Source organism: Monodelphis domestica, chromosome 1, assembly GCF_027887165.1.
Source record: "Monodelphis domestica isolate mMonDom1 chromosome 1, mMonDom1.pri, whole genome shotgun sequence".
Taxonomy (NCBI): domain Eukaryota; kingdom Metazoa; phylum Chordata; class Mammalia; order Didelphimorphia; family Didelphidae; genus Monodelphis; species Monodelphis domestica.
Genome location: NC_077227.1, coordinates 250386646 through 250408260, shown reverse-complemented (window position 1 = coordinate 250408260; position 21615 = coordinate 250386646). Strand labels below are relative to the sequence as shown.

At 34.5% G+C, this 21615-nt stretch overlaps 1 protein-coding gene across 13 annotated transcripts in view; it reads left to right on the top strand.

Moving 5' to 3' along the window:
- The window catches only part of NRXN3 (neurexin 3), a 2159162-nt gene that overhangs the window by 1075261 nt on the left and 1062286 nt on the right, over positions 1-21615 (top strand). For all 13 annotated transcript variants that reach the window (XM_056820749.1, XM_056820726.1, XM_016428731.2 and 10 more), the window contains one exon: positions 6573-6692. In XM_056820749.1, coding sequence (XP_056676727.1) covers positions 6573-6692 — 120 coding nt within the window. The remainder of the gene's footprint in view (positions 1-6572; positions 6693-21615) is intronic.

Sequence of the window (21615 nt, the reverse complement as noted above, 5' to 3'; positions counted from 1 at the left end):
ATTATTGTCAACTGTTCTTATTTACTTGTGTTATATAAACCATGCTCCTTGATGTATTAGAAATATAGGAAATAGAATTAAATAATAAATTATGATTAAAGACCAGTGAGACCTAAAAATGCTAACTGCGATATAAAAATATTTGGAACTTCTGGAGACAATGTGTTCTTTTCCAGAGATTTGTGAGCATAATTGCAACTCTGAATTTATGGGTCTCTGGGAAACTTCCAAATTGGAGTAATCAAGCTCAAAGATATACACAGAGTAGGTAAAAGTGAAAATTACTCCCCAACAATATAAACAAATATATAGTTTGAGCTAAAGCATTTTCTTTTTGTATTGTGACTCTGAAAAATGTGTATAAAAGAAATGCATGCTAGAGGTTAGAAAAGTGCACATAGTAAGCATAATAAATATAATAAATGTAGGCTTTTAACTTGAAGTTGATACAATTTCAAGGGCACTTAGAGATTGATTTTCAATATATCTCATGTGGATGGAGATTTCCAAAATTCATAATAATTATAGGTTTTAAAAAATAACAACAATGAAGAGGTATCAGCAATATTATCAATCTGACTATTCTAGTTTCTGTGTAATCTTTGTGAAAATGGTATAACTAACATAGCTTGGGTATCCTTGATGAAAAACAGAGAAAGTAGCAGACATGTTTTAATAGATGATATACTATACCACCATACATCTTTTTTCTCTACCATAAAATTTTATTTATTATTTATTTTTGCATTTTTATTTTATAATTCTTTATTATTTTTCCAATTACATGTAGAAACAATTTTAAATATTTGTTTTCTGACATTTTGCAATCCAAATTCTCTCCTTCTCCTCTTCCCCTCCCCAGGATAGCAAATAATCTAATATAGCTTAGCATTTAGCAGAATGTATCTTCATAGTCATTCAACTGACAGAGATATAAAGGATATAATATTCAATTATATTAACTATTTGTTAATTTACAAAAATGTATTTGATTCAATAGAATGAAATATAGTCTTAAAACCTCTTCTACAATAATATTTATACATCTATGCTAAAATCACACAATAGTCTTTGACAGACATAATCAGAAATAATTTTGTTGAACAGTATCTTCAACATAGTATCAAATGATTCATTAATGAAAAGACCCATACACTTAAGGTGTTTCTATGAGACTTAGTGGATGTCTTTTGTAGAGTTCAAACAGAAAAGGGATCTCCTATATGTGGCATATTTTTTTAATATACTCCTCCTGACATTGTACTTATTATACCAAATCCTTTGAACAATATTTTCTTTAATGAGCATCATGGTCATTAGAGAGAGATTGCCTTAGCCTTCCAAAACATATTGGATGAAAAAAAAGTGTATTTCTCAGATTTAAAAATGCAGTTAGATAGGGGGCCTGTTCAATTAGTCCCATCAACATAAGGTAGAAATTCAGTTGTAGATATAGACAGAGAAATAGATAGATGCTGATATTTCTATCAGCTAGATGAGCTAGTGGATAGAGCAACAAGCTTGGAGTCAGGAAGACTTGAATTTAAATCTAAACTCAAATACACCTTAGCTGTGTGACTTGGGACAAGTCATTTAACTTCTGTTTGCCTCAGTTCCCTCAAGTGAAAAATGGAGATGTTAACATTTTCCTCAAAGATTGTTTTGAGGATCATAGGAGATGATATTTGTAAAGTACCTGGAACATAATAAGCTCTATATGAATGTTAATTATTATTTTTATGTAGATATGAATAAAGAGAGAACTATAGATACAAGAGAAAAAGCAGGACTTCTATCCACTAATAGAAGTCTGTTCCCAAAGTAAAGAATATCTGGGGCCAGTTCCTGTCTCTGATATATATTGGTTATATAGTCACTAGTAATTTACTTAATCACTCAATGCTTTCCACCCCCTGGCAACAGTACAAGTTTATAAGTTGTATTAGTAAAGGATGGGGAGGAAGAGAGAGAGATAGACAGAAAGATAGAAAGACAGACAGAAAGAGATAGAGACAGAAGGGGATGATGGACTATTATTTGAAATTATACATTGCTTTGAATTGTCCAAGCATCTCTTTTTTAACATTTATTTTCTAGCATTGCTATATGATTGAGAATTCCTGAAGACCCCAGTCAGAGAAGAATCAAAAGTACAGTAAAACAAAAGGGCAATGATGAGAAGACATATGGGGGAATTTAAAGAGACTATAGAATAATACCAAAAGTGACAAATTTGAGAAGTGGTATAAAAGACATTGTCAATAATACCTTGAAGAAAAGAAGTGAGGCAATCAGTAGCAAAAGGGAAGGAGGAAAATGGACAGAAAGCCCAAGTGCTCCTTGTGGGTCATAAAATATTAAAAGAATCAGAGACTGGCCATCAGAATGATGGATAATATCTCTATGGAAGTTTTATGGGGAAACATAGATATGGTGTAAGAACATATGGAGGAGTGCCCTGCATCAGAAGAAGTTTTATATATATATATATATATATGTATGTATGTATATATATTATTGGTATTATATAATACCAATAAAATCATAGATACTTTGGTATATTGCAAGTATTCATTTTGGTTTTGTACCTAGTTTAAATTATATATTTTATTGTATTTAAATGTATATTATACACAGATTTGTACGCAGTCCATCATTTAGGCCAAGACTTCTTAACTTTTTTGAAATCCATTGGGCATCTGGTGAAGCCTAGGACCTTTTCTCAGAATTATGTTAATAAATGAATACAATAAAATATAAAATATTACAAGAGAAACCAATTATATTGAACAGTTAGCAAAATGTTAAAAACATACACACTGAGTTAGTTGATGGACCCCAGATTAAGAACCCTTGATTCTAACCCAGGGTCTTTCTTTTACTGATGAAGAAACTGAGGCCCTGGGGGATTAAGATGTTTATCCAAGATCAAAAAGCTAGTCAAGGACAGAGCTAGGATTAGAATCCAGGTGTCCTGCTTGATAGACGGATGGTCCTTCCATCCATTATGACACAATCCTTCATTAGAGCTCATTCATATTCCTCTGAATTCTATATTTTCATTGTATGTTATAAAAAATGAGTATGTGCATTCGAGCAAAGATATTAGAACATCATAAATCTACCTATTCAAATCTAGCAAGTGAGAATAAATACCTTTAGCAAGCAGCAAAAAAGTATTATAGATGGATTATACATTTATATGAATCAAAACATTATTGAATAAGTTGCAGAAATCTGATGAAATCAAGACCAGTAGAGATAAGTAGCATCATAACTTTTACTACAATATTCAGAAAAGAAGTTTTAATGTTAGAGCAAGGAAGTGGGGAATAAGGGGTGAGGATAGATAGAAATGAATTTAGGGGATAATTTATTCTAGAAATAATGTCAGTAGGTGAAGGATCTGCATGGTCATTGACCCAGTAAGAAAAGGGGGTTGGCTTTGAATCCAGGACTTCCTGACTGCACGACCAGAATGCTAACCAGTATTCCATATTATCTCCAACTGCAAAATGACACCTTGTTTAAGTCACATATAGAATAACTGCTTTCCTTCTCTTAATAACTGGCCTCTGCTTTCAACACAGCTTACAACCTTGCAGAGATTTTAGATTGCATTTAACTAGCCCCATGGTGTAATAAAGATGTATCACTTGGTATATTAAAGACACATTATGTGTGTATGTATTTTAATAGCACTTTGTTCTATTCATGTGACCTTTGAGAGAAAAACTATTCCTTTATCTTTAGGTCTCTTCCTTCTCTTGACCTCTTTCTCCTCTCCCACCCTGATCTCTACCCTCAGATTTTAGAAATAATATTTTCAGAAAACTCAGTTAGATTCCATTCAATTCAAATGAAAATATATCACTATGTTCATTAATTTTTAAAGCCCAACTTTCTGTCTTGGAATCAATTTTAAATATTGATTCCAAGACAGAAGTGTGGAAAGAGCTAGAAAATTAGAGATAAGTGAGTTACCCATGGTCACATAGCTGGGAAGTGTCTGAGGTCAGATTTGAACCCATGACCTCTGTTCTCTAGGCCTGGCTTTCTATCCACTGAGCCAACTAGCTGTGCTAATATCTCACTATGTTTATAATACTAATAATCCAAAAATTATGTAGATATAACCCTAGATATGGAGAGATAGTTATATAACATGGTTCTTTTCAAGGCTCTTATAATCTATGGTGAGGGACAAAGCATGCAGAGAAAACTATTTAAAGAATAAGAAATAATTCAGTATTTAATATATTTTACAAATTATCTATTAAATATACTCAGATACCAACAATATATGTTGACAAAAATAAGTACTATGGATAATTAAGAGATGGATCATTTTTATGGAAGAGATTTTATGGAAGAGATGATGCTAGACATGGACCTGAAAGAGGGACTTGTATAAATACAAAGAAGTCACTATAGTTAACTGTTTGAGCCTTAGGTTTCTCAACTGCAAAATGGGGACCATAATGTCTGAAATTTTTACCATAAGAGGTCATTTGTCTACATGAGGAAATCATATCTGTAAAGCACTTGGTAATAAAAAGCACTCTATAAATGTCAGCTGTTGCTTAAGATGGGAATAGGCAAAGTAAAGAGGAGAGGAATGGAAGGATTTGTTGTTTAGCATCAACCAAAACATGAAGAATTATTTTGTTTTTCTTTAGATATCTAGGGAAAGTAGGTTATGTGTTTCTGATTCTTTTATAGAATTAAATTACCAACCAATTGTTTGGCAAGAGCTGTTTAGTCAGAGAGTCCTGTGGATTCTTTCAGAAGATTTTACCTTTTGAAAGAAGTTATTCTGATTTGCCATTGTTAATAAAAATTGTATCACACAATGTTCAAGTTTAGGACTCATAGGGACATGATCATTTTCCTTTTCTCATCCTGACAAGGATGCATGCAATTGTTTATGAGAACTGGAGCAGTCCAGAAGCTTATCCATTCTCCCATTGTTTTGGATTGTTATGAGCTTTATGATTCCATATTTTAATAGCTTTTACTTATGAAGGATAGTTTGACTTCCTCACTTGGAGAAAGGAAAAAATAAAAATGACATATAGCAAAGAAGACAGGAATACTTGTGGATATGATACTTTCTTTGGAAATATATCCTCTGAATTCCACCTGCTTAGAACTCAGTGTTTATGTATGGGCAGAAACTTTGGAATTTGTTTCTGCCTTGAGAATATTTTTGGCAACTTGGAATAAATGTCATCTAGAGCAGACAATGACCAAATTCCTTGACACATCAAATATCACATGAGTGAGGACTCTATCAAAGATTTTTAGTATGTGGAAAAAATGGCCTCCACACCCCCAAAGCCTTGTGTTTATGGGGGAGTTAAATTAGTCCTGAGAAGTTTTCTTTTCTTCTTTATCCTGAATATTATATTTTTAAACAAAAATATTCCCAAAGGGCCATTATTTCTTTCCCCCCCCTCAAGTCAGAGTGGAGAAAAACTACAACAATAAAAAAGAAGTGGATTGGGAAAAGTCACAAGGGTTAAAGGGAATCCAAAATTTGACCTAAATTTAGGCTGACAATATATGACAGGGCATAGCTTCCTCCCATGTAATATTCCAACAGTCTCTAAGAAGTCATTATTCAAGCCAAGTCAATATACATTTATTAAGTGCTTCATATATACAAGACTCTTTGGGGGATATAGAGATGAAAACAAGAAGAATGATTACATTAATGATAATAATAGCAATTTGAGGTTTGCAAAGCACTAAACTAGCTCATTTTATCCTTACAACAACACTGGTAAAGAGATGCTATTATAATCCCTATTTTACAGATGAAGAAACTGGGAAAAACAGTGGTTAAAGTGCTCATCCTAGGGTCACAGAACTAATAAATGAGGTAGAAACTCAGGTCTTCCTAACACCAGGTCCAATGCCCTACCTACTATACACCTAAGCAACTGACTTCTAGCAATTTACAATCTACTGGGGCAGTACAACATATGTACAGATAAATGTCTACAAGGTTTTACAGAAGAATGTTTCAGATAAAATTGTCTAAGAAAGCTTGAGTAGGAATCAGGGAGGGCTTCATGGAGAAAATGGCATCAACCTTTTAATTTTTATACTGCAACCTTCAGGAATTTCCTACCCCCAGGATACAAAAGAACTGCTAAGTGTATTTCTTCTTTCTCTGTATTATTATAATAGAATTCCTAATCTGAAAGGCCTGGTCAGAGCATGAGCCAGTATAAGATTATCTGCCTGTCTAGTTGAATGGTAGAGATGAAGCTTTTTTGCGAAGCCTGCCTAAATGAGAATGTTCTGGTTACTTCCTCTTCATTTTGTGTGTCACTGTTAACATTTTGTAGCTGCGTGTGTCTTTGTTGTTTCTTGTTGCCCCTGAATTCTTGTTGCATGACCAAGAATGGAAATCTTGGGTGGTTGTGCTGTTCCTTGATTAGGTTGTCTTTTGGCATGATGATAGCAAATTTGCACACTCTTGTTCTTGGATTCATATAGTGCCTTACCTTTTTTCTTCCCCCCTTGCCTTTCTTTCCCTTTCCTTTTCTGATCCCTGTTTCCAGGACCAAGCACCACGTGCCAGGAAGATTCATGTGCCAACCAAGGTGTCTGCATGCAACAATGGGAAGGTTTCACCTGTGACTGTTCCATGACCTCCTACTCTGGGAATCAATGCAATGATCGTGAGTAAAATTCTTTCATGCCTGAGGATTTGGGGAAGGGTAGGAAGCCTATGAGAACACTTAAGGGGAAAAACATCATGAAAGTTATTTCATTCTCTTCACTTGAAACATTTTGAGTTTCTCTTTAAACTGTTCATTTGTCACATTCCTGGAAAGCAAAGAGAGAGCTCCTTGACTGAAAATACTAGGATTGGTTTTTCTACTAAAAAATGAATATACTTAAATTGGAATTTGTCCTCCCTACTATTTTGCTTACATCAATGACTTTTAATGTGATTTTTAAGATCTTGGAATATGTATGCTTGCCCCCCAAATGACAGAATCTTGCATCTTAGAGGGCATAATTTTTTACTTAGGGTGTTGAACTTCCCATTAAAACTAAAAAATCTGGACTTTTAAAAAAGAATGTTTAAGGAGGATAAATAAGGGATGTTCCTATTTTCTAGGAAAGACTGGTGACCCACAATAGTGACTTCACCAAAAGCTTTATTTAGAAAGAGTAGCATATATTATTTTCATGTATAAGTCTGTGTAGCTTGTTGTGAAGCTTTTTTGCGATGTTTTATAAAAGTGAAAATGCTAATTACCTATATAGTTGGTAACAAAAGATAGATTCAAGTTATCTTGCCTCACACTAGAGATTCCTATTTAAATTATCTTTCTACTATTGCTACACTCAGATTCTTAAACCAGCATCATTTAACTGAAAAAGATGTCATTATGGTATCAATGTCTATATATAAAAACAATATATAGACAGATAGAAAGAAACAACAATTTATTTTCACAGCTTTCTATGTCTATATTGATATCTATCTTCTATGTAAGTAAATAGATCGATATATAAAGAAAGGTAAATAAAGTATATGCCAAAAAAGTCTCAGTGCACTTTTAAATTATGGTTTAAATCTGCACTAAGACGTTTGGGATACCCTCTATATATTGTTTAGTTACATGAGTATAATTAAGGTACATAGGTCATCTTCTTTTCCTGTACCTGTCCAGTTAAGGAAAATAATTTCTTAAAATTTCTAAACATCTACTATGGAGAATTTGAGAGAAAAGACCTAGCTTTATCTGCTGGGCATTAGTTATCCTATTATTTCAAAGTCCATGGGTTCTCTTTATGTCTAGGACAAATTATATTACTTCTTGGGGGTTTTGTTATAAATATATATGATATATGAACAAATAATGGAGCATCCAAAGTAATCCAATGCTTTATTTAGAAAACATTCAAACATGAATTATATACTTCTTTATCTCTCTCTGTTGACTTATTATTCCACTATTGTATCATGCATGATTTTCAATTTGTCTATATTTATCTTCTTTGCCCAATTGTTCTCATCTGCCTTTCTCTGTTGTTCCTCTTTGTCTCTCCTGATATACTAAGGAGAAACAATTGATGAAGTGGGGAGTACAAAGAAAAAGACCTTGAAACACGTTAGGCTGAATATAAGCTTGCTATTCTGTAGTCATAATGCATAAGACTTGCTGTCTACCACATTTATAAGGTCCCCTACTGATGATGATAAACATTTTATTAAGGCTCCAAAGTATCAAAGGTCTCCATTTCCTCTTATGTGATTGGAAGGTTGCTTTGAACTTTGATTCTGGGGCTTAAAAGAACTCCTGGGAGTTTGAGGGGAACACTCTGCTTGCCCTTTTCTCATCACTACAATTTGCTGTGCTTCTGTTGGACTTACAACTAAAACTAGTTTTCCAAAGAATAGAAGCATATAATACACACACACAGATGTGCTTTAAGAGATATACCTTTTTTCATAGTTAAAAGGTGGGAGTAGGTCTGTGTTGATGTATATGTGTGTATATGTATGTGTATATATATATGGAATATGGGAGCAGAAAGGTAAGTATCTCCAGCGATAGCAAGGAGGTAGTTCTATGAAGGCTGATCTTTAAAAGGTAAGTGAACTTTCATTCATCTAAAAATGCCTCCTTGTAACAGTGATAACTTTTCTCAGTGCCAGGCATTCGTTGCTTGCCTAAGAATGTCCTTTAGTCATTTTCTGGTTCCTTTGATTTATTCCTACTGCTGCTAAGAGCAGGTTGTGTTAGTTACCATGAACCTGACCTGTACAAATTCAACAATAAAAATTTAAAAAGTGAGCTGACATTAGGAGAAAATTGGATTGCATGTGTGGTATTTACTTCTCATTACACAGAAATTTCCTTATGTTATCCAGGTTCAAGAACGTTGAGTTTTGCTAACTTTACAGAAATATATGATTAAGCACCATCTTGTTGCCTTTCCTGGCACTCCTACAACCTGTTATCATTAGTGTTAGAATTTGGTTGCTTCTTGGCCTATTTTCCCCAAGAAGAGTGGTGTGTAGCTTTTTTTCTTTTTTAAACAGGCAGGATGATCTAAGAGCAGTATCTTAAACAGATCTGTTTTAATGGTATGGCATAATATATACACAGAACTTAGATTATATGTCATGACAGGAAAGTAATGGAATTGCTTTTTCATCAAACATATTGGAACTTCTATATCCAGATAAGTATTAACCTTCAGAGTGTTTGTCTTGGCAGGCTTTCCACTTATTCCACTAATGTTGCTATTGCTCAAAACGTACTTTTAACTCCTATTTTGGAATTGCCTTCCATCCAGTTTTCAGCCTCACTAGAAAATCAATTTCATTTCCTTATGGGAATAGCTCACAGACCATTATTTTCTATAGCTATTTGATTCATTAAGAGTTGTAATTTACTGGTGCCACACATACAAATGTGCAGAATATGTAACAGGATATTGAATCTTCTGCCTGATGTGACACTTCATTCTCATTCATACTCATTCTCAGTAAACCTTTGGTAGCTTATTCTAAATTAGGATTTGCCAAACTTGTAACCTTCTACATCATGAGGAGCATTAGAAGAAGAAAAGAATTTAAGTGTAGAAAGAAAGTAAAAAAGGAAGAGGAAGAAGGAAGAAAAGAGAAGATTATTAGGAAATAATCAATTATTACTAATAGTTTTCTTTGTTGGCTATAATGACAGCAGTGGTGCTTGGTAAACAATAAATACTTAATAAAGTGCTTTTTAAAATTTATGTTTTAATTTACACGTAGAGTCTCCTAAGGAAAATCTTATATAGTGGATTTTTATCCCAAAAGGTAGCATCTTTGGGTTTATATTATACTATCTTGCTGAGGTCATTTACCCTAAGTCTATTCCACTGATCCTCCCTTCTGTCTTTTAATCAGTACCATATTGTTTTGAAGACCACTATTTTATAGTTTAAGTTACAGTTTAAGACCTGGTACTGCTATGTCCCCATCCTTCATATTTTTTTCATTTTTCCCTTGTTATTTTTTATCTTTTGTTCTCTCAAATGAATTTTGTTATTTTTTTTTCTAATTGAGTAAAAAACATTTCTTAGTAGTTTGATAGGTGTGGCATTGAATAAGTAAATTAATTTGGGTAGGATTGCCATTTTGATTATTTTAGCTCGTCCTACCCATGAGCAATTATTTTTCCAATTATTTAGATCTAGTTTTAATTGTGTGGAAAGTGTTTTGTAGTTGTGTTCAAATAGTTCCTGTGTTTGTCTTGGCAGATAGATTCCTAAGTATTTTATACTGGCTAGGGTGATTTTAAATGGAATTTCTCTTTTGAACTCTTGCTTCTGAGTTGTGCTGGAAATATATAGAAATGTTAATGATTTATGTGGGTTTATTTTGTATCCTGCAACTTTGCTAAAATTGTAAGTTATTTCCACTACTGTTTTAGTTGATTCTCTAGGATTCTTTAAGTAGACCATCATATCATCTGCAAAGAGTGATAGTTTAGTCTACTCATAGCCTATTTTAATCCCTTCAATTTCTTTTTCTACTCTAATTGCTACTGCTAGCGTTTCTAGTACGATGTTAAATAATAGAGGTGCTGATGGGTTGCTTCACTCTTGATGTTATTGGGAAGTCTTCTAACTTATCCCCATTGCAGATGATACTTGCTGATGTTTTTAAATAGATACTGTTTATTATTTTGAGGAAGGGCCCATCTATTCTTTTATTTTCTAGTGTTTTCAATAGGAATGAGTTTTGCATTTTCTCAAAAGTTTTTTTCTCCATATATTGAGATAATCATGTGATTTCTTTTGGTTTGGTTGTTGATATGGCCGATTATGTGGATGGTTTTGCTAATATTAAACCATACTTGCATTCCTGTTACAAAGCCACCTGATCATAGTGTATAATCCTCATGATCATTTGATGGAGTCTTTTTGCTAGTATTCTGTTTAAGATTTTTGAATCTATTGTTCATTAAGGAGATTGGTCTGTAATTTTCTTCTTCTGTTTTTTGTCTGTCTGGCTTTGAAATCAGTACCATATTTATGTCATAAAAGGAATTTGGTAAAACTCCCTCTTTGCTTATTTTGTCAAATAGTTTTCATAATTTTTGGATTAGTTGTTCTTTAAATGTTTGATAGAATTCACTTGTGAATCCATCTGGCCCTGTTGATTTTTTCTTATGGAGTTCTTTGATGGATTGTTCAATTTCTTTTTTTTTAAACACTTAACTTTTGTCTTGGAATCAATACTGGGTGTTGGTTCCAAGGCAGAAGATTGGTAAGGGCTAGGCAATGGGGGTTAAGTGACTTGCCCAGGGTCACACAGCTCAGTAGTATCTGAGGCCAGATTTGAACCTAGGACCTCCCGTCTCTAGGTCTGGCTCTCAATCCACTGAGCTACCCCAGCTGCCCCTCAACTTCCCTTTTTTTGACATGGGATTATTTAGATATTCTATTTCCTTTTCTGTTAATCTAGATAATTTATATTTTTGTAAATATTCATCCATATCCCCTAGATTGCTGAATTTATTGTCATATAATTGGGCAAAATAGTTCTTAATAATTATCTTAATTTCCTTTTCATTGGAGGTTAATTCACCCTTTTTATCTTCAATACTGTTAATTTGATTTTCTTCTTTCCTTTATTTGTATTAGAATAACCAGTACTTTATTTTATTTGTTTTTTAAAGTACCAGCTCCTAATCTTATTTATTAATTCAATAGTTCTTTTACTTTCACTTTTATTAATTTCTCCTTTGATTTTTAGGATTTCCAATTTAGTTTTATCTGGGGATGCTTCATTTGTTCCCTTTCTGATTTTTTAATTTGCATGCCCAATTCATTGACCTCTTCCCTCTCTGATGTGTTAACATATCAACTCAAGGAGATAAATGTTCCCCTGAGTATAGCTTTGATTGCATCCCATAGATTTTGATATGCTGTCTTCTCAGTGTCATTACGTTCAATGAAATTATTAATTGTTTCTATGATTTGTTCTTTAACCAACCAAATTTAGAGAATCATATTGTTCAATTTCCAAATAGTTTTTGATTTGTCTCTCTGTATAACCTTGCTAATTATAGTTATTACATTATGATCTGAAAAGGTTGCATTTATTATTTTTGCTCTTTTACATTATTTTGCCATGTTTTCATGCCCTAGTACATGGTCAGTCTTTGTGAATGTATCATGTGCTGCTGAAAAGAAAATGTGTTACTTTTGGACCCTATTTATTTTGTTCCATATATTTATTAACCCTAATTTTTCTACTATTTCATTCATTCATATCTCTTACCTCTTTCTTATTTATTTTTTGTTTAAATTTATCTAGATCTGAGAGAGGAAGATTCAGGTCTCCCACTAGTATAGTTTTACTAATTGTTTCCTCCTAAAATTCCAATAGTTTCTCCTTTAAAAATCTGAATGCTATACCATTTGATGCATACATGTTGAATACTGCTATTTCTTCATTGTCTATATGGCCTTTTATCAGAATTTAATTACCTTCCTTATCTCTTTTAATCAGATCTATTCTTACTTTGGTTTTGTCAGATATCATGATTGTGACTCCTGCCTTCCTTTTCTCAGTTGATTCCCAATAAATTTTGATAGAATCTCTTACCTTTACCCTATGTGTGTCTACTTGCCTCATGTATATTTCTTGTAGATAACATATGAAAGGATTTTTGGGTTCTAATCTACTCTGCTATCCACTTCCATTTAATGGGTGAGTTCATCCCATTCACATTCAGAGTTATGATTACCACCTGTGTATTCCCCATCATTTTGATTTCCTCTTTTAATCCTGCCCTTTTTTCTTTCAGTATTTCCTTCTATACCAGTGTTATGGTTTTAAACAGTTCCCTATTCCCCATCTTTATTTTACTTTCCTTCCCACCCCCTTCCTTCCTTTTCTCTTCTTATTTCTCTTTTAGGTCTATTAAATTCCCTTCCACTTCCCTTTCCTTCCCTTTTTATAGTCCCCACCCCTCTTCCTGCCTTGGTTTTTCCCTCTCAACTTCCCTTTAGGGTAAGATAGAATTATGTATGCCAGTGAATCCAGCTGCTCTTGCCTCTCAGAATTGATTCCACTGAGAATAAGGTTTAAGTTTGATCTATTACCACTCCCTTTTTCTCCTTCTTATAATAGTAGTATTCCCCTACCCCTCCCATGTGCCTCTTTATGTGGTATAAATTTTCCTATTTTTCTTCTTCCTTCAAGGTTCTCTTGGTGTCATCTTCTTTTCCACCCCCTCTTTTTTAAAATATATCATCTTAAACCAATTAGTACCGCAACCTCTATCTTTGAATAATTCTTTTATCTACTATGATAGTGAAAACAGTTTTTGAGAGTTACAAACATAATTTTTCAATAAAGGAATATAAATAATTTCAACTTACTGAAGCCCTTAAAAATAATCCCCCCCCTTTCTTGTTTACCTTTTCATGTGTCTTTTGAATTTTGGATTTGGACATCAAATTTCCCATTCTGCTCTTTTCTTTAAGAATACTTGGAAATTCTCTATTTTGTTAAATGCCCATACTTTCCCCTGGAAGTATAAAATATGTTTTGATGGTTAGGTGATTGTTCATTGTAGACCCAATTCTCTTGCCATTATGAATATCATATTCCAAACCTTGCTGTCCTTTAGTGTGAAGACTTACAGATCCTGTGTAATCCTGATTGGTGCTCCTTGATATCTGAATTTTCTCTTTCTGACTTCTTGCAATATTTTCTCCTTAGCTTAGAAGCTCTTAAATTTGGCAATTATATTCTTGGGGGTTGTCTTTTGAGAATTTAATGTAGAGGGTGATCTATGGACTCTTTCAATGTCTATTTTGCCCTCTTGTTCAAGAATATCAGGGCAGTTTTCTTGGATAATTTATTGTAGTATGATGTCAAGGCCTCATTTTTGTCCCCAGATTTTCCAGTAGACCAATGATTCTCAAATTGTCTCTCCTGGATCTGTTCTCCATGTCTGTCATCTCCTCAATGGGATATTTTATGTTTCCTTCTATTTTGTTATTCTTTTTTACTTTGCTTTATTAATTCTTATTGTCTTATGAGATCATTAGCTTCAACTTGCCCAATTATAGTCTTTAAAGACTAATTTTTCAGCTATGATTTTTTTGATTTTCCTTTTTTGGTCTGGTCTATCCTGCTTTTCATGGCTTCCTACAAGTTAATTCTGGTCTCCAGTTTATTACTTCATATGATTTCTGTGTTTCTTTTTCCAAGTGAAAGATTCTATCTTTTAAACTGTTGTTTTCTCTTTGAACTATTTCCCACTTCTCTTGACAAGTTTCTTTTATCTTTCTTACTTGGTTCTTGAATTCTTTTTGAGTCCCTCAAGAGCTTGTGACCAATTTCCTTTTTTTTTTTAAAGTTTGGATGTGTTTGCTTGTGTGTCTCTCTCTGCTATTGCCTCTGTAGTCTGCTTGTTTTCTCCATAGTTGTTATCAAGGGTCAGAGGCTTTTTAAAATTTTTTCTTTGGTAGTTGTAGATTGTATGTCTAAGGTGTTTGTGGCCATTGCTGTGTTAGTTTTTTCTTCCCTTCTCAGCCAGAAGTCTGAGTGAGGAGAGCAGGCAGAGCTACAGAGAGTTTTTTTTTGTCCTGAGGCTATTTTTAAAGTCTCTGCCAAGTCTGCTGTGAGCATCCCCTCTCTGGCCTATCTCTGAGCCCAAGCTCCATGTTTTTCAGCCTCATATCCCAAGTTTTGCTGCCCTCAGGGATAAGTCTGTGGTGCCCTCAGCCAGCTCCCTGAGAACCTAGAGAGTACCCCATGCTCGCTCTGTCTCTGGTGCTGTAGGTGGTGTGGGTGAAGGGTGATCATCTTGAGCTTTGGTAGGTGTAGTTTCCCCACCTCATAGTGTGGAAATGCCCAAACCCTGCCTACCTTTAAGGGAGCCCTACAGTGGAGCCCATTCACTTGTCTGATTTTGATTTTTTTTTTCTTTTGAGGCACTTTATATTGGTAGATTGTGAGAAGTCCCTTGCTTCTACTCTGCAGCCATTTTAGCCCAGAAATCTAACATTTATGAATTTTTATAGGTACTTTCTGAATTGAAATTTACTTTATAGGGAGATTTCTTTGTAAAATATTTTTAAAATTCAAATAATCTAGAGGGAAATTACCTTGTTCCTTCTTTATCTTCCTATCAGATGATCACTATCTTAAAAAGTAGCCATCACATAAGAACATTGGTTCAAAGCATTTACAATATTTTTTGGGTCTTGTAGTCATTGCTGAATCAATATGTTGTCTATAAGGGTTTTCAAGTATGGCTAGATACTGTTCCTTCTAAACATGCATCTAGAAATCTCTTCTTGTTAGGTATGAAAAGAGATATACTCAATTTTGTATTATCTTCAGAATTGAATATAACCATATAATTCAGTGTGTGAGTGCATAACTACAGTTTCTGAGCCAAGTAAAGAAAGATATACAAAATTAGTGATTTATTAATTGAATATTTGAAGTAGGGTAGGGCAAGAGTAAAATGTTTTCCGAATTCTTAAACCAAGGAAGGCAAAGTTTCAATCTAATATTATACTTAGAATGTTCATTTAAGGATACTGCTAAAATAGTATATGGGAAAAGGCCACTTGATTAGAAAGATGAGTACTATATCACCAAGTGCAGAGACAGATTGAAGCTCAGTAGATTACCCTGGAGTCAGAAACACCTAAGTTCAAATCCTGCCCCAGTCACTTTCTAGATGTGTGACCTTAGGCAAGTAATTCAATTTCAGTTTGCCTCAGTTTTCTCAACCATAAAACAGGGCTAGTAACAGCACCTTACCTCTCAGAGTTGTTGTGAGGATTAAATGAGATAATAGTTTTTAAAAATGTTTAACACAGGGCCCGGCTCTTAGTTGATGCTATGAAAATTCCTATTTCTAGTCCCTTCCACCCTCATATCCCACTTTTGCCTCTTAGCAAGTGTGACTCTGATAAAAATCATTTGCCTTTATATGCTTAAGATATTTCTAATATGTCATAGAGAGGTTGTGGATTTGAAATGTAAGTGGAGTTTCCCATCCTAGCCTTTTTGCATAGATGCACTTTTCTAGGGCTGTCCAATAACTCAGTATCCTTTAAATCTTGTGCTTGGGATTCCCCCAAATCTGACCACTTCTTTGAAAAACCTTGATTCCTCATTTCATTTACATTTTAAGTCAATAATTTATGAACTCTCTCTTTTGTCTTCCTGTGACAAAATTATGAGAAGCCATTATGTTGTTGGGCAAACGAGAGACCTGATTCAAGGTTTGTATTGCCATGCCATGCACTTTGCTAATAATTTTCTCCCTTTCTGTGCTCTTGGGCCTTTGCTGTGCTCTACATATCCAGAGTACTTTATCATTTTTAAGCATCTTTTTTTTAAAGTGGTAGCTTTAAGGCCTACTTCATAATGCTTTCATCTTTTAACCTTTGTATTTGGATACACAATATTTTGCTTTGGACTTACCTGTGCTATCTGTTCTCTTGAAAAGACTGTGAGGATTGGTTTGTGGCTTATTAGGCCTACAATGAAGATTGGGTTTCTGCCACCTTGCTTTTGTTGGTTAGGAAGAAACAGTGGAATCCAGATCCTTAGCCTCCTTGCAGCTGTGGGCTTGTGGTAGTTTCGTGGCCAGTTCAGGTCAGGCTACTTATTTGAGAAATTGCCAGGCTGACACTGGGGTGGTAATAATAGATGCTCTTTGCTTGCAACAGATCAATAACGAACAGCTGTGGTTAGAGCCGACAGTGGAGTATGAAGCACCTTTTCAAACACTTTTGCTGGAGTGGCTGTTAAGCCACTCAGCTGATTATTGATCGGCCTTTTGCCTTTTATTTATTGCGTAGGCTTATTTATTTATTTTTTAATGTTGGGTATAGTATTGATCATAACTGTTTAAACCACATTCCCCATTCAGGCTTCAGGAAAAATAGGGAAAAGTACCTTAGCATGTGTAAAAGCATGTAGCAAAGCATGTCTATACATGAATATCACTTATTATACACATGTAGCTACAGAGAATTTATACAGATCTCTTCCCTTCAGTCTATTCTCCACACAGTTTTTCAAGTACTTTCTTATAACTATAAATGTGACCATGTCATACTCTTCCTCAAAAAACTCTAGTGGCTTCTTATGGCTTCTAGGGTAAAATATAAGCTCTTCTGTTTGGGATCAAAGCCCTGAATAACTGGATCCCAACATATTTTCCCAACACTGTTGGGCAATACCACCCTCACCTCCTATTCTATGACCTCTCTGTTTCTCAAAAAGAACACGCCCATCTTGTCTCTGTGCCTTTGATTACACTCATGTTTGTAATCAATCAACTTTTCACTTGCATCTCATAGAATTTGGATCTTCTTCAATGACACCAATTCAACATTTCCTTTTGTGTAAAAGCTTTCCTTATCCCTTCCCTTCCTCCAACAACTGTGAAATATTTTGCCCTCAAACTATTTTGTATTTATACTTATTAATATTCATTTTGTTTATACCTATATGTATAGTAATAGGAGTGTGAGTTGACTCACATGGATGGCAAGGCTCCACTTATGGCAGGGAGGGTGCTGTCCCTGTGTGTGGCTTGAAAAGAGGCAGAAAAGACATCTCTAGCCTCTTCTCCTTTCCACCATATCTAAGGGAGACTTCTTTTTTTATTATATTAGTTTTTTTCAGGAATATTTCATATCTGACTCTCTGCTTGAGAAAACTCTCTTGATTTTATTTTTTTAGGGAGGAGTGGGGTTTGTTGTTGTTGTGGGGAGGGTTATGGTTCTAGAAATGGCATAAGTGTAAGTATTCCTAGACCATAGAGACTTATTAACTCTAGTTAATTCTGTTTATGTAACCAAAGACATCTTTCTAAGTCAAGAGTTGCTTAAGTATTCAGAGTAAGCTCATATGCTTCAAGGCACTGCCTTTGTTAGCATTTTTAGCTTTAACATTATACTACTAACTCTTATTAAGCTGATGTTTTCCTAAAGTTTGAGAGCTTTTTTTCAGACAAACTAATATCTATCTATGCCTCTACTATTTTATACTTAAAAAGTTGGTTTTTTTAAAAGACTACATTTAGTTCATATATATTTATTAAGCACCTACACTGTGCCTACACTGTGCTAAATTCTGGGTATACAAAGAAAGGCAAAAGAGAGTCCTTACTCTTGAGGAGTCTAATAAGGGAAGAAAATTCATCTAAAAGAGAAGTATTTATCACTGCTGAACTTCATTTCGTTAGATTCAGACAAATATTCTAGCTTATCAAGATTCTTTTGGTTTCTATGTCATCTATAACATTAGCTTACCTTCTTATCTTTATCTCATCTGTAAATTTGATAAGCATGCCATCCATAATTTAATCTATTAGCTCTGTGTAACCAATGAATCCCTTGCTAAATGTTTGCCAGCTAGTCTAAAGAGGTATATTCCAGAATTTTCTAAAGGGTTGAAATCATTTTCACTGTCTTATAGTTTGGAGATTCTGTTCTCTTTCCTTTTTTGAAAATTTGGAGAGTTACTTTTTTCCAATAAGGTGATAATTTCCCTGTCATCTTTCAGATATCACTTAACATTGCTCAGAAGTCATATTTGCCACATCTTTCAAGACCCAAGAATATGGTTCATCTGAGCCAGGTGCTTTGAATTCTTCAAGGGCTAGTCCCCTCCCCCATATCTCCTTAATTATCTTAATTATGAACACCCTGTTAGCTATTTCTGTTTTGTCACTTCTAGAATAAAGGTCATTTTTCTTTGAACAGGTCAATTATCTTCCCATATACCTGTGTTGGTAAACCTGTGGCACAAATGCTGGAGGGGGCTGCTCCCTTCCCTCTCTCCAGGCATGCCTGAGGATGTTTCTCACATGACCTGCCCCTCTGTCCAGCAGCCCAATAGGAGCACTTCCTCCTTCCCCTGTCTGCAGTAAGGTGTGGGGCTTACATGCCCTGTGAAGGTTGCAGTTTGGACACTCAATCTTTAAAAGGGTTGCCATCACTACCAGATGCCAATCAAAGATCTGATCTCCTCCCACCCCCATACAGGTATTAGTCACTAGAAACATGTAATAACAGTTGGAGCTGTGGTTTTAGATGAATAGTTACTCCCACTAGGGATCCTATCATTGTCTGAGTTTATTATGGGTTGTTGGAATTTGTGACCTCCTGAGTTTCATTTTTAGCCATCTTCAGCTTGATTTATTTGTACATATTTATTGCTCATGTTTAATTATGACCATTTGTTTATAATGTTCCTGGCTGATTACTTATTGATAGTGATGTTAATAACCTACTGAGATTATTGGAGTACAAGAAATAATTTTTGCATATGCTTTGCTAGTCATGTGTTAGTCATATGTTTCTTTGCTTTCTTCAGTGTAGTCTTGATCATTTCCTATAAAGACTTTCATACCCAAAGGCAAAGAATGCATGAAATGTTTTATCTTGGCCTGGAAAATAGGGTTATTAATAATCATGGTGGCTGACATTTATAGAGCACTTCTTAGGATTGCAGAAGGCTTTGCATACATTGTCCCATTTGTTCTTCACAATGCTTTCCTAAGGTAGGTAACATAAGCATTATTATTTCCACTTTATAGATGAGGAAATTGAGGCTTATAGATGTATTGTGACTTGTCCACTTTCAACCAACTAGGAAATATCAGAAGTGGGATTCAAACCTAAGTCTTCTTGAGTCTATGTGCACTGCTTTCTCTTCACTTTGCCACTATAGCATAGCTTTTGTTGTTCAGTTGTTTCTATCATGTCTGACTCTTCAAGACCCCATTTGGGATTTTCTTGGCAAAAGTACTGAAGAGATTTGCCATTTCCTCCTCCAGATCATTTTCCAGATGATGACACTGGTTAAGTGACTGGCCCAGGGTCACAGAGCTAGTAAGTATCTGAGGAGTCTTCCTGACTTTAGGTCTGGCACTCTATCATTTTACTGTTTAGATGCCCCAATAGGGAGCTGCCTTCTCCCATTTCTTTTAATGTTCCTTTGATGTTCATTATCCTGCTGTATAATTTCTGAACTTCCAAAATATAAATTAAGAGAAGGAGAAGGAAAGGATGATCACATATATTAGGGTCTCTATATACAGGAATTTTTTTGGATAGTTCAGTGTTATCTTGGAAGTTAAGGTCTTGGTATTCAGTTTTGGGTAGCTCATTTCTCTTCCTCGGTTTCTTTTCTTCTCAATATAATATTTCCCTTACACAAATATCATATGGATTGAATAACATGTCTAGAGAGTTTGAGCAGTCTTTGTGAAGGGATCTCTTGTGGATCTCTAAGTATATTTGTACTTTAAACATATTGACTTCTCTGAAGTAAGGGCAATATGCCATATTCATGTGGCTTATGGTTTAAAATATTGCTGCCAATTGTGAAATGCTTCCGTCAAAATGAGTCACTATCCCATAGCCATTAAAACTCACTGAACCCTTGGGCAATATTTTATTCCTATTGCTTTTTTATTACAGTTTTCATTTTATAATCTTTAACATTATCTTTAATTTCCTACTTGTACCCTTGGAATATGAGTCTGAAGCCAATTTGTTCCTTGGCAGAATAAGAGGCAGGGTTGGGTTGAATTTGGAAGCCTAAAACATTCAGCAAGCCAGGCATCTTACTGGGATTGGGTTAATTTGGGATAAACCTAGGGACTAATTCAATTGCTGATTCTGAAGTTTCCAGAAGAATTGGGAAATCTGACAATGTTATATACAGCAATTCGAGCTACTATTTGAAGATAATGAATTAAAGTGATCATTCAGTTTCCTTAGATATTGGGGGGGGGTAGGAAGAAAGTGACTTGTGGTAGGTACTAGGAGCTATGCATTGACTCATTGATGCAGTCTTTAGGAGAGAAAAGGCTCCTTTAACTGCTAATTTTTTAAAAAATGTCTTTTGCATTTGCATAAAATATGGTCTGTGCAACCATAACTATCAACAAGGTGAACAGAATTATCCCTTTTGTGTTTCAAATATTTGGGCTTCAGGTGACCTTCCTTGACTTATTTTTCCCTTCAAGATTGGCCAAATGTTCATTAATCCTTCAGGTGTACAGACGTATGTGTCAAGTTTAGTTACCTTAGACCACATGTTCCCTGGGTACCTACTTATTAGAGAGGGTATGTCTCAAAAAAAATTTAGAGGTTATATATCAGAGTTCTACAGTAACACAACTTCTGATATAAGGCTCACATTTGTGATATGTCAGAAGTCACCAGCTCCCAGAATTCCATTTTTGATAGTTCTGAAATTTCCCTCTGAGCAAGGCATCTTCTTGACAAGTAGGTGAACATTTTTCCCTATATGGGACTTATAATGAGGAGACATATGTCCAAGAAATGAATTCTTCTCTCTCTGAGTGAAATTGGAAATTTTTCTATTGTTATTTATCTTTTTCCTTCATACTTCTTTGACAGGAATCATCTGTATAAGGCTGCATCCACATACTTAATGGTTTTTAAGTGGGTTAGTTTCGTTATTTGTTCATTGAAGTTGTGATGGAAAATAACCACTTCAACAAAGTCTCCAGTTTCTTTTCTCTGTGCCATGCTCATACAAGATGATATGGAGGCTTACTTCAC